The 14,474-nt window shown below is 42.8% G+C and overlaps 1 protein-coding gene across 8 annotated transcripts in view; it reads right to left on the bottom strand.

Annotated features, from left to right (window-relative positions):
* LOC109893784 (myelin transcription factor 1-like protein) overlaps nt 1-14,474 on the bottom strand; it is a 187,363-nt gene that overhangs the window by 12,564 nt on the left and 160,325 nt on the right. For 7 of the 8 annotated variants that reach the window (XM_031829085.1, XM_031829091.1, XM_031829089.1 and 4 more), the window contains 8 exons: nt 7,489-7,610; nt 6,575-6,643; nt 4,605-4,667; nt 4,380-4,463; nt 2,542-2,763; nt 2,247-2,341; nt 1,247-1,350; nt 178-225 (listed from right to left, as the gene is read on the bottom strand). In XM_031829085.1, coding sequence (XP_031684945.1) covers nt 178-225; nt 1,247-1,350; nt 2,247-2,341; nt 2,542-2,763; nt 4,380-4,463; nt 4,605-4,667; nt 6,575-6,643; nt 7,489-7,610 — 807 coding nt within the window. The remainder of the gene's footprint in view (nt 1-177; nt 226-1,246; nt 1,351-2,246; nt 2,342-2,541; nt 2,764-4,379; nt 4,464-4,604; nt 4,668-6,574; nt 6,644-7,488; nt 7,611-14,474) is intronic. The other variant, XM_031829087.1, reaches the window with a different exon arrangement.

Here is a 14,474-nt window from a genome sequence, read left to right as displayed (position 1 = left end):
TATGTAAATGAATCAACTCATATGCTACAGTATGTTTGCTTATAGGAACTTGCCCGATTGCCGTTCTTGGTGTTCCCTTACCATATGAGGGAGCTGGATATTAGCTAAACTGTTAATCAGTGTCTGGCTGAGGCTGGCCAGCTCATGCAGGAGAGATTCATTTTGATGTTCAATCACCTTGTTTTCTTCCTCTATTGACTTCAGATTAGACTCCATTGTGGTAATCTAGGGAATGGGGGGAGAGTGAGAGAAGAAGAAGGTTACCGTAAAGGTAGTGCTTCTTTACCTCTGGTTGTTACAGTGGAGCACACAGGGTGCAGTTCACAGTTCACATAACACGGGCAGCGGCCTACGTCAGACATGTCACAACTCACTGCTGATTGGCTGGCGTGCAGCCATGTCTATGACATCATCACACGGAGAGATGGATGTACCCGCAACAGAGCAACACAGGCGAAGAGCAATGAAGCATGGGCACATGATATTCAACACGCTGAAACTCACTAAAATGTACTGAAAGTCTGTGGGGTGTATTCCAACAAATATGCCATACGCCTCCAATGCACATACAGTACAATTCAGTTCCAAAGATGTACTACAAGTTAGAAAACAGACGGTATTTCAAAATGAGATCAAACGTGCATGCAATCTCAAAAAGGCAAACTGTAGGTGAACATAAATATTGTGAAGCTTCTCTCTTTCCTTTCCTGGAGTGTTTGAGACTCCCTTGATACTGATGTGTAGCTTCTGCAACTCACACACACAAATAGTTCTTTAGGAAGGAACCCTTCCATACAAGCTGTGAAAGCTGCTGCTCCTGTTCCTGTTAGTGAGGACAGGGTGCTTCCCTGTATTGGCTGTGAGTGACTATGCTCTCTCTGTTTGGCAAGCAGGCACTCACAGAGGTATAGTGCTTTGTAATTAGGAATCCACCACTTTGTTATACTGCATTCTCCCAGATGTGAGATATACTGGGATTTCTCTCGATGATGGTAGATCATGTATGAAAATTGGACAGCTTTATCTAAACTGGAGTAACTTTTCTGGTAACCTTTTTAGCAGAGGGTAGATTCATTTAGGTGTATGCTGTACAACAATGAAATACACACTTCATTGCAGTACACATTATCATTATATGAGTGCTGACAATAGCAGAATGATGCTCCACAATGGGTAGAAACTGAAAGGTAAGCATGAAATGAGTCAAATCTTCAAGTAAACAGATGGCATAGTACTACTGACTTACCTGTGTTCTAAGTTTGATCATATCTGCTTCCACTTGTGAATTTGATTCACTTAAATCTTTGATTTCTTCATCCAGCTGTTTAATTTCTTCCTCATTTTCGATTCCTTAAAAATATTATACAGTGAACAATTATTAGACACCTGCCACCCATCCCGAGCCCAACTACATATTTCAAATGATGTGTCAGTGGTGGGTGAATGAGATGTGTGATAGAGGCAGAGGGATGGTCTCTTATACACTAATTGTCACTGGCTAGTTTGCTAGCTCAAAGGCTGTATGGCAATCCTGTACCCTTTCATTCAGATTGGGGTTCCACTCAGTAGCTCATTACGCATACACACTCCTGATTGGTTCTTTATGTCAGATTAGGATTCTACTCAGTGGCTCATTACCTAGTGGTTAGAGCGTTGGCCAGTTACCGAAAGGTTGCTAGATCGAACCGAGCTAATAAGATAAAAATCTGTCGTTCTGCCCCTGAACAAGGCAGTTAACCCACTGTTCCTAGGCCGCCATTGTAAATAAGAATTTGTTCTTAACTGACTTGCCTAGTTAAATAAAGGTAAAAAAAAAAAAATTACACATACCCAATCCTGACTTGCTCTTTATGTCAGATTTGGATTCTACTCAGGAGCTCATTACGTGTACCGACTCCTGATTGGCTCTGTATGTCAGATTGGGATTCTACTCAGAAGCTCATTACACACACACACTCCTGGTTGGCTCTGTATGTCAGATTGGGATTCTACTCAGAAGCTCATTACACACACACACTCCTGATTGACTCTTTATATCAGATTGGGATTCGACTCTGTAGATCATTACACATACACACACACTCCTGATTGTCTCTATGTCAGATTGGGATTTCACTCAGTAGCTCATTACGCATACATACTCCTGATTGGCTCTGTATGTCAGATTGGGATTTCACTCAGTAGCTCATTACACATACATACTCCTGATTGGCTCCATTGTGTGAGTGATTGTTGACAGTCATTACCGTTGCTGGTGCGCTGTTTTATCGTTAGCATTTCAGACAGTCCAGACAGTCTGGCTTTCTTCATGGCAGACGTCGCACGAGGACAGCCCGACAGACTTGGGGAAAATATTATAAATATTAGACATTTTTAGACATACATACAAATAGTGCATATTTTATTTAAACACACACAAAACCTGACTGGATGAGTGAAGCTTGGCTCCACTAGCTTTCACAGATCCCGTCAGATCAGTGATTACTTCAAGGAAGGGAGAAAGAGAGGATGATCAAATATTGATGCAGGACCCAGACCCACCTCCGATGTGTGAGGAAGCTCCCACTGACGTGACCCGAGCCGTCACAGCCCGGGGTGGGACAGGACATGCCGTCTGTCTTCCCAGCCTTCCATGTGAACTGGGAGCCATTCATGTAACCGTCCTTCTGTCGCTTGGCCGCTAGGGGACAGCCTGATGCACTGCGGTGAGATGCATACTTCCCTGTCACATGACCCTGACCGCCACAGCCCGGGACCGGACACCTGTGAAGGGCGTATGGATGGTCTGGTTAGTCTAATAACCAGGGTCAAGAGTTTTTTCCTGACAAGGACCCAGAATTTTTCCTGCTCAGGATGCATTGTCAGGAAGAATTGTGTTATTAATGACATAGTTATTACTATGACATAAGGTCTATATAATGTAAAGTTGGACCACACATAGCTTCATGGGTGCTTGAGTTGAGGAAATATCATTTTGTTTCAGTGAATGCAGTATGACTTTGTTTGTATTTTGAGTTACAGTGTGCAGAATGGGAGAGGATACGGTATCAGTAATGACTCTGACTTAAATATAAATAAAAACACCTTCAATCTGGTCTGATCTGGTCTGATCTGGTCTGATCTGGTCTGATCTGGTCTGATCTGGTCTGATCTGGTCTGATCTGGTCTGATCTGGTCTAATCTGGTCTGATCTGGTCTGATCTGGTCTGATCTGGTCTGATCTGGTCTGATCTGGTCTAATCTGGTCTGATCTCGTCTGATCTGGTCTGATCTGGTCTAATCTGGTCTGATCTGGTCTGATCTGGTCTGATCTGGTCTGATCTGGTCTGATCTGGTCTAATCTGTCCCTTTGGCAGTTTATCACACTGACACAGACTACAGTCAGTCAACGTTAAATCAGCACTTGGCACTATGGCTAATCAGATGCAGTGAAGCTGAAAATGTTTCAACAGAGAATATTTCCCCAGTGGATTATTGTTACAACTCCCCTTGGTTTTATTAAACTATCAATCAGGCTTATTATATTTCCAGAAACAGTCACAATCTCTTTCTGAAAATGGTCCAAACTCCCACACACAGTTCCAAATGCTTTCAGAAAGAGAAAAGGTTGACTCTAAGTCCAATAACTTTTCTCCTCCAGCCAATGCTTATTTGGAGTAGTTTTTTGTTATTGATTTTATTAGGATCCCCATTAGCCGACGGCAGTGGTGACATCTAGTCTTACTGGGGTCCGACATGTAACTAAAAAGACATTACAGACCAAATACTTTACAATTTACATACATTGAAAACCTAACATGTAGTGTGCATGTGTGTCCATCTATCAGTTCCACGTACATGTCAGTACATATAGTACACACAACAAGCAGGTCAGATAGGGGAGAGGCCTTGTGCCGTGAGGTGTTGCTTTATTTGTTTTTTGAAACCAGGTTTGCTGTTCACTTGCGCTATATAAGATGGAAGGGAGTTCCATGCAATCATGGCTTTTAATGAAGATAGATGTGTGGGAAAGCGACCCTGCCTCTGTTGGCTTGGCTGACCGTGGGAGATAGATCGACAGACAGGCAGACAGACAGGCCAGGGTGTTGGTTTTCTCTCAGCACCACTGAGAAATCGATGAGAGAGCAGCCAGAAAAGCTCATTAGAGAGAAACCAGATAAATCTCTGTCTCTCTCTCCAGCTAACTATCTCTGTATATTTTTGTGATGCCACAACATAAGATCCCTACATAGGACAACCCTCATTTTCAAACCACTGGGGGTTGCCTGTCTCTGTTTCAATCTAAAAATAACAGTGAGAGTTGGTTAAGGGCATCTAGAAATTGGGTGAGAGCTGTAGTTCCCTGAGTCTTTGAGAGGGGTTTGGCAGACTAACTCTACCTGATGGGCTCCTGGTCCTCCTTGTCCTCTTTACTGTGTGTTATCTTCATTCCACTCTTCCTGGCCCGCGGACACCCTGATAGACTGCAGAGGAAAGACAACCATATCAATTGCAAATATTATTAATACAGAGAACTTCCTCTGAACCAGCCTGAGAGGTGTGTGTGCTGTCCACTGCCAGTGTGAATAACTAGAAGTGTGTGTGTGTGTTTGTGTTTATTTTACCTTCTGTGTGATGCGTAGTTGCCAGTATTATGCCCAGAACCATCGCACCCCGGTGTCGGGCACCTGGGACAGAAAACACAGCGAATCAGGGCCTACAGCAACCAACAGGGCTTAAGGGACACAGTCAAAAACACACTCATTCAATACCGTTAGATCTATAATGTATTTCGCTGTATCAGTCAGTAGAGTGTACTCCAATTACGGGAAGGTTAAGGGAAAACAATAAAGGAAAATGTACTTAAATACATATACTATATATAGGGTATTGGAAATGATGCAGACAATTACATTGATAGAACCTACAATATATCTGCTGTCATGACGTTGACCTCTTTGGGTATAGCAAGCCCTATCCCCCTCTCCCTGCCTCCCCCTTTTCTCCTTCAACTAGTTTGCTGTGGTCAGAGAGACGTCATAAATTCCTGAGGATCTCCTCATGGACACACAATATAGAGAGAGTAGATTCTTACACCTCACAGAAATTGAGGTACGAACAAATTTCATGTTCCGGAGAAAGTATAAAAGATGGTGAAGAATCCAGCTACGAACTGGTCCGTTTGTCACAACTTGGGGAAGCTCATGGCAGACGGTGTGGACACATTACCATAACACTGTTTATATAATAGCCTCAGATATGAGGTTTACATCTAATTGTTGTATAATATGAATGAGTGAGTATGATACTGTTTGTATAATTGTGTAATATGATTTTGGACTGTTTAATGAAGAAAAATACAATTCCCTTTTGATTTGAACTAAATCAGAGGACCGCCCCTGAGCCCAGTTAGGGTCAGACATCCTGGGACAGCCCCTGAGCCCAGTTAGGGACAGCTGTCCTGGGACAGCCCTTTTCGAACCTTCCGAATAAAACCCCCACTCGGGTTTTCGATCAACAGACCGAGCTTACCTCAATTACGAGATGGCTAAAGGTTGCAGACCATAGTTTTTCTCCATTAGGAGGACAAAGGTTGTAGACCCTTGCTGAATCTTTTAACCATACCACGTGGATAAACTCTTAGACTATCGATACCGGCAGAATAAGAACAAGTCTTTGATGTTAATTACTAGTCTGCAGCTAGGAATTCGGTATCATTGAACGCGAAGAACGACAACTGCTGAAACATACATTCTATAACGAAACGAATGAATGTCACTCTGAACTACCCACTAACCACGACAGAGAGAAAGAGGGAGAGAGACGGACAATTCTTACAAAGTGTAAATATATATATTGATTGCAATTGTTCCCGAATGAGTGAGTGTTCATGTGTAAAGGATTAGCATTTCAATTGTTATAATTATCACTCTGTAGTGACCCCCACTTCCCCTTTAGTCTAACAAGCCGCCATGCCGGTTTAGCCCACTAGGGCACATTCTCCTATCATTTCATGTAACCACATTTACCTTGTTTGTTTGTTTGTTTATGTATGTCTGTGAATAACTTAGTTAGTAATAAATAAATGATTTAAGACAATTGATGTATGGATGACTCATACTGAAGACTGGGTTCGTGCAGATAACCAACAATTTACGACGTTCGGAATGAGACTAACGTGAGGTAAAGTAAATAATTCATTAATTCGAAGACTAATTGATCAGATAAAATATCTGAAAAGTTATTTTAGGAAATTATAACTTTGTAATCTGAATATTTTTCCTTGGTGCCCCGACTTCCTAGTAATTACGGTTACATGATTAATCAGTCTAATCGGGTAATAACTAATTACAGAGAATCTTTGATAAAAACTATCAGTCTTCAGTTAATGATAGTAAAGACACGACACTGCACTATTAAAGCTGATATACCCCATAAATAAAACATACATATTAATAACAGTCAGTAGAGTGTTTTTGCTTTGTCTGAGGAACTAAAACCAAGTTCTGAATTCAGGAATTGGGAATTCTACTTTTTTCACAATATATCAATAAAAGAAGAAACAAAAATAAAAATGAAACATCTCACGCCTTACTTGAGCTCTTGTGAGTTGGTAGCCATCATACTTCGAATGCTTTTGTCGGCTAAAGGACAGCCAGAGAGACTGGAAGATATACCATGACAACGTTAGTGAGGCAAAGAAGAGAGAGGGCCCACCACTGAAACATAAAGACACAGACAAACATGCACAGTACACACTGTACACACACTTACACACAAACACACATGTTGACAAGACTGGAATTGCAAGAAAGCCATGATGCAAGTGCAAGGGGGACTATGGGTCAGTAAATAAACGTGTTAACCCCTCTAAATAACTGCCTTCAGAAATAGCCTGTGTAGAACATAAATGTTTTGTTGACATGATCTGTAAGTTCATTGATTACATTCCTTGACATAATTGGGTATCTGGTAGGCCTATGTTTACCATGATGATACACATCACTTAGACACTATGTTGACTCAAAGGGTTAACTGTAATCATACTTAAGGGTAAACACAGAGATGTGCATTCTGTCTGCAGTAGTCTGAGAGCATAGTCGAGGTAAGTCACTCGACCACTGCCCTGACGCCCAGATGTTGGGCATCTGTCACCAGAGGAATAGACAGAATGAAACCAAAACTAGAGGAACATAAAATAAATCGGTTTGTTTATCCCTTTTATTGTTGGCTGATTTGTTTTTCATTGTTTCCAGTTTAGCTTGACTCTCTGCAAAAATGGTTTGGACTGTTCTGGACCCGTTCTAGAGCGCAGCTGCAACATGATGAGGTCATCATGTTTTATTACATTAAACCATCAACATAAGAGAAGCATAAGAAACCAGCAAAACACTGGCTGAAGAGCTGTGGATCAAATGAAAAGCTGGCTGAAAAGTACGTGGCAAAATATAGCATGCCATTAACATGCCATACGCACGCACACACACATCCTGTACAGGTCAGTCTTACGTTATCAGGTCCTTCTTGCTCTCTTTGCACTGGGCGTACTTGGGCTTGGTGCTGTGCATGGTGACATCATCAGAGTAACCTCGCTGCTCCAGCAGCTCCTGGAACGGGTCCAGGTCATTTGTCTAGAGAAAGAGAGGGATGGAGGAGAGAGAAAGGGTATATGAGAGAGAAGGACGGTGAGAAAGATGGGAAATTAGAGAGATTGGGATGAGAGGGTGTATAAGAGAGAGGGATGAGCGAGAAAAGAGGAGAGAGAGGGATGGGGGAGAGTGAAAGAGAGATACACACAGTCAAATAGATGGCGAGGACGGAGGAGGACTTGTTGTTCCAGTTTACACAGGATGGAGCTAGCATGCCATGATTTTTTACACATACAAAGGTGTTTATTTTTGTCTTTTCAAACTGACCACATTTAAAAGGAAACAAGCACTCATTATGATCAGGTGAGGTCAATAAGTGGGCGCGGCCAACACACCTGAACACAAAGTTTTGTTGATGCTGAGAATGGAATTCTCTGAACGTTACTAAAGTTTTCTTGTGTTTTTTATGGAAATGTATCTTAATGTTCTCAGGAACAATTTGAGAACATGACTTTAAATATAACCACGAGGAAACCCGTAGGAAACGTTATGCTGTTCCTTAACGTTCTCTGAACAACTTGAGAACATTCCCAATGTCAAACCAGTTGGAGAACGTTCCTAGATCATTACCAAAATGTTATGTAACCAGGTTTGAACTTTAAGAAAATGTTCTGTTAAAGTCATGAAAGTAACGTTTTTTTCTCAAGTTATGTAAATGTGCTGAGAACGTTCCATAACTAAGCAAATATCCTGCACCATTCTCAAAAATGTGTGGGAAGGTTGTATGCTAAATAACCATAAGACAACCACTCTCCCACCAAGCTTTAAGAAACATATTGTTTCCAGAACATGATCTGCTAGCTGGGTATGGATTGAAACTGACAGCTCTGACAGAGCAAGTACTGTAGGAGACAGAGGGCATGGGAGGCATTGCCCATCGGGCTGCCAGTGGCTGCCAGCACCAGTTTAGAGCTGTTTCTGGGCAGCCAGCAGGGTAGAAGAGGAGCACAAGGTAAAGGGTGTCCCCTATCATTTACATGTTGGTTTTACTATCCTTGTAGTGACCAAACAATTGATTCCCATTCAAAATCCTATTTTCCTTAACCCCTAACCCTATCCCTTAACCTTAATCCTACACCTAACCTTAACCCCAAACCTTTTACCCTAAACCTAAACCTAACTCCTAACCCTAAACCTAACCCTAATTGTAACCCTAACCCCAATTGTAACCATAACCCTAATCCTCATCCCTAAAACTAAAATAGCCTTTGTCCTAGTGGGGACTGGCGAATTGTCCTTGTTTTACTCTCCATATGAGGACTTCTGGTCTCCACAAGGATTATAAAACCCCAAGAACACACATAAACTAAAGTTATTGCTCAGACCATCAGAGGGTGGATTATCAGCCTCTCACACACACACTCTCTCTCTCACACACACACACACACACACACACACACACACACACACACACACACACACACACACACACACACACACACACACACGCACACACACAGAGAGCAAGAGAGCCTGAGAGAAAGAGAGAGGGAGGGAGAGAGAGAGAGGGAGACAGAGCGAGAGACAGAACGTGAGAGAGAAAGAGTCAGAGCTGCCCTGGCGTTCTCAGAGCTTTAGAAGCAGCTTTCTTTAAAACACAATGGCACTTTCTATCTCAATTTGTATGCAAATTAGGTGCCTGCCTGGCTGGGTGGCCGGCTGGTTGCTGAGGAGGCTCTGCCATGCCGTCAATCTGGGTTTTGGAGAGACACAGCACTCAGGAAGTAGTCATGTTATCCCTACCTATATGTACATAACTAACTCAATTACCTCATACCCCTAAACATTGTCTCAGCACTGATACCCCGTGTATATAGCCAAGTTATTGTTATTCATTGTGCATTTATTCCTCGTGTATTTTTTAAATGATTTATTCTGCATTGCTGGGTAAGGCCCATAAGTAAGCATTTTACTATTAGTCTACATATGTTGTTTATGAAGCATGTGACAAATGCAATTTGATTTGAATAATACCGCCGACAACCATCACTGCACCAAGGGATCATAGGAGTGCCTAAGCCAATTTGTTCATGAGTTTTGCAAATCAACAGAAGAATCTCTGACTGAGGAGACTGGAAATGCGGTTGTGTAATTAATGCAGCCTTTGAGGGTTGATTGAGTAAATAACTTCTTATCACAACAGACTGGAAACGTCAGGGCTATCTTGACAAGAAATCCTGGAGTCTACTCAGTGCTGCATAATTCTGGATTGAAGCTATCTATTTGCAGGACAATTTGCAGGATTATATGAGGAAAACCTCATAGTAATATTCTCTTTGTTGTGCTGCAGTAGGCTTCACTATGTTGTGCTCCTCAGTTTAACTGTGCCTATTGCCCTCAGCACAATGGAATCAGAAGTAGGGAGCTGGCTGAGCGTTCTAATGCAGTACTTAACATATACACTAGATGGCACTCTCGTGAAGTCCCAGATGGCTAGTGTCTGGCTGCAGACTGGCTTTGTCTACAGTGCAGGCTGCCAGGTAAATCCTCTATTTTCCTGTGTGTACAGTAATACCCCTAAAGACACAGGCAAATATATCTAGCAAAAATTGAAGAACAGGGTAATTTTGTTAGTTCCTCTACATTGCAAAAACGGGCACACAAACACACACGCAGGCAGACACGCAGGCACGCTAACGCGCGCACACACACACACACACACACACACCCACACACACACACACACACACACACACACACACACACACACAAAAGTGCATAATCTATAGTTTGGAAGGGGATCAACTCTTACAAGAGTACCAAGTAGATTTTGTGATTCAATGAGTAGCTGTTGGTATTGTCTTACTAGGGCAATTTAATTTAAGTGCTGTCTTTTACCTACTAGCCTACAGTAGATCATCATTGCTTTTTTGAACTGTCTGATTGCTCAGCACTTGTCATTGTGGACTTAGTTTCACGCTAGTTTCAGGCCTATTTGTGTAACAGTCTTGCTCATTTGTGGGCGTGTTGTATTATATGTTTTCTCCACCTCTGCCAGGAAATCAGCAATCAGTGCTGGGAGGTGTGTCTTTCACCTCTGCTAGGCATTTAGTGGTAGTACTTCAGTCTCCCCTGTGTTTTCAGCCACAGGTGTAAGCAGAGGTTTTGTCACCAAATCAAATGCTGTTGCCGACACAAAGATGTTCTGCCAAGTTGTTCTGAGTAGTTATATGAGGAAGGAAAGAGAGGAAGGCTCCACTAGACTCTCTCACTTGAATATCTTACCTAGTTATTTTCTGATGATCTCATTTTGCTCTTTTGTAGCTTTGGAAAGTATGTGTGTGTTTCCCATCCTAGTTTGCGCCTCTCCCTGTAGGTTTTACAGATGTTCTCCACCCCGTGGCTGCAACCCTTCTAATTTAGTGTACCTTGTGCACACAACCCATGTGTGATTCCTAATCTCTGCAGCGTTTGGAACTGCCTATCTGCGGTCAATAAGGAACTCAGCCTGTTGCCCCTCAGTCCCTACACCTTTTGGCCCTGACAGAGACATGGATTTCCCCAGAGAACACTGCTACTCCAGCTGCTAACGCGTCATCTGGCTATTTTATAGTCCGAGAGCATCTGTTCTTTGCAGTGGTAGCACAGTTCTACTAATTTCTCCTAAATGGAGATTTTCTATTTTTCCCCTCTCTCACCTCTCTATCTCTTCCTTTGAATTCCATGCTCTTACTGTCACTTGTCCACTCAAGCTTAACAATGTCATCTATCGCCCACCAGGTGCCCTTGGAGAGTTTCTTAATGAGCTTGACACCTTGATAAGCTAATTTCCCGATGATGGCTCACCACTCATCGTACTGGACTTTAAACTCCTGACGCCTGACTTTAATTCATTTATTTCCACACCTTCTTTCCACTCCTTTCTTCTTTAGGCAACACACTTGATCTCACCCTTTCTCAGTCCCCTCCCACTCACAATATAGGCAATACACTTGACCTCACCCTTTCCCAGTCCACTCCCACTCACAATATAGGCAATACACTTGACCTCATCTTAACTAGAGGCTGTTCACCTACTAATGTCACTGCAACCCCCTCCATGTCTCTGGTCACTACTTTGTTTCCTTTTCCCTCCATTTTTCCTCAAATCCTACCCACAGCCCCCACCCAGATGGTCATGTGCTGCCACAATCTTCACTCTCTCTCTCTCTCTCTCTCTCTCTCTCTCTCTCTCCCTCTCTCTCTCTCTCTCTCTCTCTCTCTCTCTCTCTCTCTCTCTCTCTCTCTCTCTCTCTCTCTCTCTCTCTCTCTCTCTCTCTCTCTCTTCTATCCTATCCTCTCTTCCTGCTAAATCCTACTCCCTCCTGACTCTGCCTCTTCGACCCTACCTTCCTCCCTTTCTGCATCCTTTGACTCTCACTGTCCCCTTTCCCTTTCTTCCCAGCCGGCCCGACCTTCCTCTCCTGTTCCGTGCCTGAGTGACTCACTGCATGCTAACAGAACATGGCTGCGGAAGGCTGAGCAGAAATGGAGAAAAATGTAACTTCCAGAGGACCTATCTTCTTTCCACCCGCTCCTCTCTAAAGCTACTTTCTAACGCTTAAAAACCTGTAAAACTCTTCTCCATTTTCTCCTCCCCCAACTTTTTTATGGCTGCAGGGGCAGTACTGAGTAGCTTGGATGAAAGGTGCCCATATCAAACGGCCTGCTCCTCAGTCATAGTTGCAAATATTTGCATAGTATTATTCATATTGGATAGAAAACACTCTGAAGTTTCTAAAACTGTTTGAATTATGTCTGTGAGTATAACATAACTCATATAGCATGCAAAAACCTGTGAAATTCCACATCCTGTTTTTTTTCTGGAGGTGGCAGATTTTCAACCAAGGTCTCATTGAAATTACAGCGAGATATGGATGAGTTTTCACTTCCTACGCCTTCCACTAGATGTCAGCAGTCAATAGAACTTTGTCTGATGACTCTAATGTGAAGGGGGGTCGATTGACACAGGAAATAGTCACCACAGCCATGAGTGGACCATGCTTTCACCTGCGTTCCATCGCTCATCTGAAGTCATTCTAATTATCCGGGTGGAACGTTATTCAAGATATATGTAAACAACATTGTAAAGATTGATTCAGTACATCGTTTGACATGTTTCTACTGACTGTTACAGAACTTTTGGACATTTCGTCACGTTATAGTGGATGCGCTTTGTGACTTTGGAATTGTTTACCAAACGCGCTAACCAAAGTAGCTAATTGGACATAAATAACGGACATTTTCGAACAAATCAAGCATTTATTGTGGACCTGGGATTTCTAGGACTGCATTCTGATGAAGTTCATCAAAGGTAAGGAAACATTTATCATGTATTTTCTGGTTTCTGTTGACTCCAACATGAAGGCTAATTTGGCTACTGTTCTGAGCGCCGTCTCAGATTATTGCATGGGTTGCTTTTTTCCGTAAACCTTTTTTGAAATCTGACACATCGGTTGCATTAAGGAGAGGTATATCTATAATTCCATGTGTATAACTTGCATTATCATCTGCATTTATGATGAGTATTTCTGTTGAAACTATATGGCTATGCAAAATCACTTGATGTTTTTAGAACTGGTGAATCTAATGTGCCAATGTAAACTCAGATTCTTTGATATAAATATTAACTTTATCAAACAAAACATGCATGTAGTGTGTAACATGAAGTCCTATAAGTGTCATCTGATGAAGATAGTTCAGGTTAGTGATTCATTTTATCTTTATTTCTGGTTTTTGTGAATGCTATATTTTGCTGGAAAATGGCTGTGCTTATTGTGGTTTGGTGGAGATCTAACATAATCGTTTGTAGTGCTTTCGCTGAAAAGCCTATTTGAAATGGGACACTATGGTGGGATTAACAACGCAAATAGCTTTAAAATGATATAAGACACATGTATGTTTCAGGAATTGTAATTATGAGATTTCTGTGGTTTGAATTTGGCGGCCTCTATTTTCACTGGTAGTTGTCATATCGATCCCGATATCGGGATTGCAGCCATAACAGGTTAATCCTCCACCTCCTCCCTCTCTGTGGATGACTGTCAACCATTTTGAAAAAAAGGTAGATGACATCCGCTCCTCTTTAACTCAGACTACTGAGTCCACTGTTCCCACTCACACAGAACTACCCCTATGCCTTGACCTCTTTCTCCCCTCTCTCTCCAGATGGAATCCTGTGACTAGTGATGTCCAGCTGCCTGTCAACCTTCCCACTCAACCCCATCTCCTCCTCCCTTCTCCAAACCATCTCTGGAGACCTCCCATTCCTTACTTCCCTTATCAACTCATCCCTGACCAGTCCCTGACCAAGATGGCCAGTCGCTCCCCTCAAAAAAACAGCACTCCACCCATCTGACTTCAAAAACTACAGACTGGAACCCTCTCGGGATTGGGGGAAACCTGGCACCATCCCTCTGCACACCCCTGGATTGCATCCTACCTGGCAAGTCACTCCTACCACGTGGCATGGAGGAAATCTGTCTGCAGCACATGCTCTCAATACTGGTGTCCCCCAGGGCTCGGTTCTAGGCCCTCTTCTCTATTCTTTTTACACCAAGTCACACGGCTTTGTCATATCCCCCCCTTCTGACACCCACGTGGCGACATGTATCTCTGCATGCCTGACAGGCATCTCAGCTTGGATGTCGGCCCATTACCTCAAGCTCAACCTTGACAAAACGGAGCTGCTCTTCCGCCCTCCTGCTCCAAGACCTCTCCACTCCATGGTGTCCCCCTCACAGAGTACAAAGAACCATGGCGTGACCCTGGATGACACCCTGTTCTCTGCAAACATCAAAGCAGTGACTCGCTTCTGCAAGTTCATCCGTCATCCGTCTCTGTCCTGGCACACCAGTGGTGGAACCA

Source organism: Oncorhynchus kisutch, linkage group LG7 (assembly GCF_002021735.2).
Source record: "Oncorhynchus kisutch isolate 150728-3 linkage group LG7, Okis_V2, whole genome shotgun sequence".
NCBI classification, from domain to species: domain Eukaryota; kingdom Metazoa; phylum Chordata; class Actinopteri; order Salmoniformes; family Salmonidae; genus Oncorhynchus; species Oncorhynchus kisutch.
This window is presented reverse-complemented; position numbering and strand designations above follow the sequence as displayed.